The sequence below is a fragment of the Colobus angolensis genome, unplaced genomic scaffold (genome assembly GCF_000951035.1).
Source record: "Colobus angolensis palliatus isolate OR3802 unplaced genomic scaffold, Cang.pa_1.0 Scaffold47, whole genome shotgun sequence".
NCBI classification, from domain to species: domain Eukaryota; kingdom Metazoa; phylum Chordata; class Mammalia; order Primates; family Cercopithecidae; genus Colobus; species Colobus angolensis.
The window spans coordinates 165431-167723 of NW_012118154.1; the positions used below are offsets into that span (position 1 = coordinate 165431).

General features: G+C 52.9%; 1 protein-coding gene across 1 annotated transcript in view; it reads left to right on the plus strand.

The window, feature by feature from the left end:
• Positions 1 to 2293, plus strand: part of SPNS3 (spinster homolog 3 (Drosophila)) — a 68572-nt gene that overhangs the window by 13346 nt on the left and 52933 nt on the right. The window contains exon 2 of the mRNA XM_011958338.1: positions 518 to 583. Within this exon, the coding sequence (XP_011813728.1) occupies positions 518 to 583 (66 nt within the window). The remainder of the gene's footprint in view (positions 1 to 517; positions 584 to 2293) is intronic.

The window sequence follows — 2293 nt, forward strand, 5'->3', positions numbered from 1 at the left end:
CCTTTTTTTTGAGACAGAGTTTCGCTCTTGTTGCCCAGGCTGGAGTGCAATGGCACGATCTCGGCTCACTGCAACCTCCACCTCCCAGGCTCAAGCGATTCTCCAGCCTCAGCCTCCCGAGTAGCTGGGATTACAGGCATCCACCACCGCGTCTGTCTAATTTTTTGTATTTTTAGTAGAAACGCGATTTCACCATGTTGACCATGGCTGGTCTCGAACTCCTGACCTCAGGTGATCTGCCCGTCTTGGCCTTCCAAAGTGCTGGGATTACAAGCGTGAGCCACCGTGCCCGGTCAAGGGATGCTTGTTTCTTTGAGTGTTTGAAAGGCACACGTTTCTCTGTGTGTCTGCTGTTGTGTGTGTGGTTGTGCACGTGTGGGAGAGAGGGGGAGAGAACAGTGGGCTTTGGCGCCATGCCTTCGACTGTGCTGTGGCCCTGTGTCAAACCTGGAGCAGCTGCCTTTAGAGGCCGGGAGTGTTACTTCCCATTTCCTGAGCACTGTCCCTCTGTCCATAGGAGTGCTGCTGGATGTACAGGAGGTTTTTCAGATCAGTGACAGCCATGCTGGTTTGCTTCAGACTGGTAAGGAGGAGCCCTGGCTCTGGAGCTGGGGTCCTGGGTTCCTGCTGGGGTGGGCTCTTTCTGTGGGTCATGTTCTGTGCCCAGCTCCAGCCCCACTGGGTCCCCTGGCACAGAGGGTGGGTGCGGCGTGGGCCTGAGGGACAGTCTAGGCAGGAGCGGGAGGGAGCCCAGGCTGGAACAGCCGTGGTAGTTTGAGTGTAGGGTGCTGCAGGAGAGCAGAGGGAGGTGGGGCGGGGAGAGGTCCCCGAGCCTCAGCTCCTGGTTATGGAGCTAGTCATTCCTTCCCTTCGTATTGCTGAGGCTCAGCTGTGGACCAGAGGCTTGCTGGTGTTTGAGAAATCCTGATGTGCGCTTTCCTCTCACGGACCTGAAAAATCTGACTACGGGGACACACGAAGTCAAACAGACAGACACAGACACAGACACATCGCCCCACATGGGCTCAGATGGACTCTGGGCCCACGGAGAGCCTAACACCCAGCAGCAGAGAGCAGCCACACGTCCCATCACAACATCAGAGCGGTGGGGGTCATGAGGCATTAGCTTTTCCCTTGTGGGTGCCTGGATGGTGACACACACTCACACGTGTGCATATCCACACACTCGCATGGGCACACATGTGGTCACAACACGTGATACACCTGTGCATATACCCAGCCTGTAATCAGTAGGTATCGAGGGTCCTCCTCACAGTCCGTCATCTCAGGGCTTTAGAACATGACTCTCAAACTGGGGTACAGGGATCTCTGGGGATACACAGTAACGTTCCAGGGACTACATGAACACAGAGAGTTTTGAGAGACTGATTTATTTCTAGATCCTCAAGCCTGTATGTTTTTTTCCTAAAATGACCTGCCTGCCAGGGAGCCTGTGGTCGGCCTGTGGTTCTCCTTCCTCTCCTTCCGTTGTACAATTCCCTGGCTACCACAGTAAGCAGAGAGGGACTTCTCTCCGCATCCTGGATGTGCTGTTCCTGGGTGTAGAAACCTCCGGGGCATCAAACAGAGGCCCCGGCGTGGATGCTCGGCTTCTGCTGGGGGGCCCTTGGGAGTAGAGCAGAGAGCATCAGGAGAAACGTGCTGGGGAGATTTGCCCCAGGCCACAACCCAGGCAAGGAGCCAAGCCTTATCTAGCTGTCCCTGTGTGCAATGTCTACTATTTATCTACAAATTAGAATTCAAAGTGAGATAATGGTCTCAGGGATGCATGTCAACACATTTGTTTCAATGAAAAAAATGAAGCCAACATTTTTCTTTTTTTTTCTTCTTTTTTTTTGAGACGGAGTTTCGTTCTTGTTGCCCAGGCTGGAGTGCAATGGCACGATCTCGGCTCACTGCAAACTCCGCCTCCCAGGTTCAAGCAATACTCCTGCCTCAGCCTCCCCAGTAGCTGGGATTACAGGCATGTACCACCATGTTGGCCAGGCTGGTTTCGAATTCCCAACCTCAGGTGATCCGCCCATCTTAGCCTCCCAAAGTGCTGGGATTCTAGGCGTGAGGCACCACACCGGGCAACATTTTTGTTATAATCAATTTGATTGTCTAACTGCTTTGGCAAAAGAGGACGGGCATTATGACTTGGATTCTACTGCAGACATTCCCCGTAAACTGAATAAACTCGACCCTGTAGCTCCAAGAGTTTGGATGAAAATACAGTTAAAAAAAATACACAACAACGCTGGAAGTCCCATCCTTGGCAACGATTCAAACT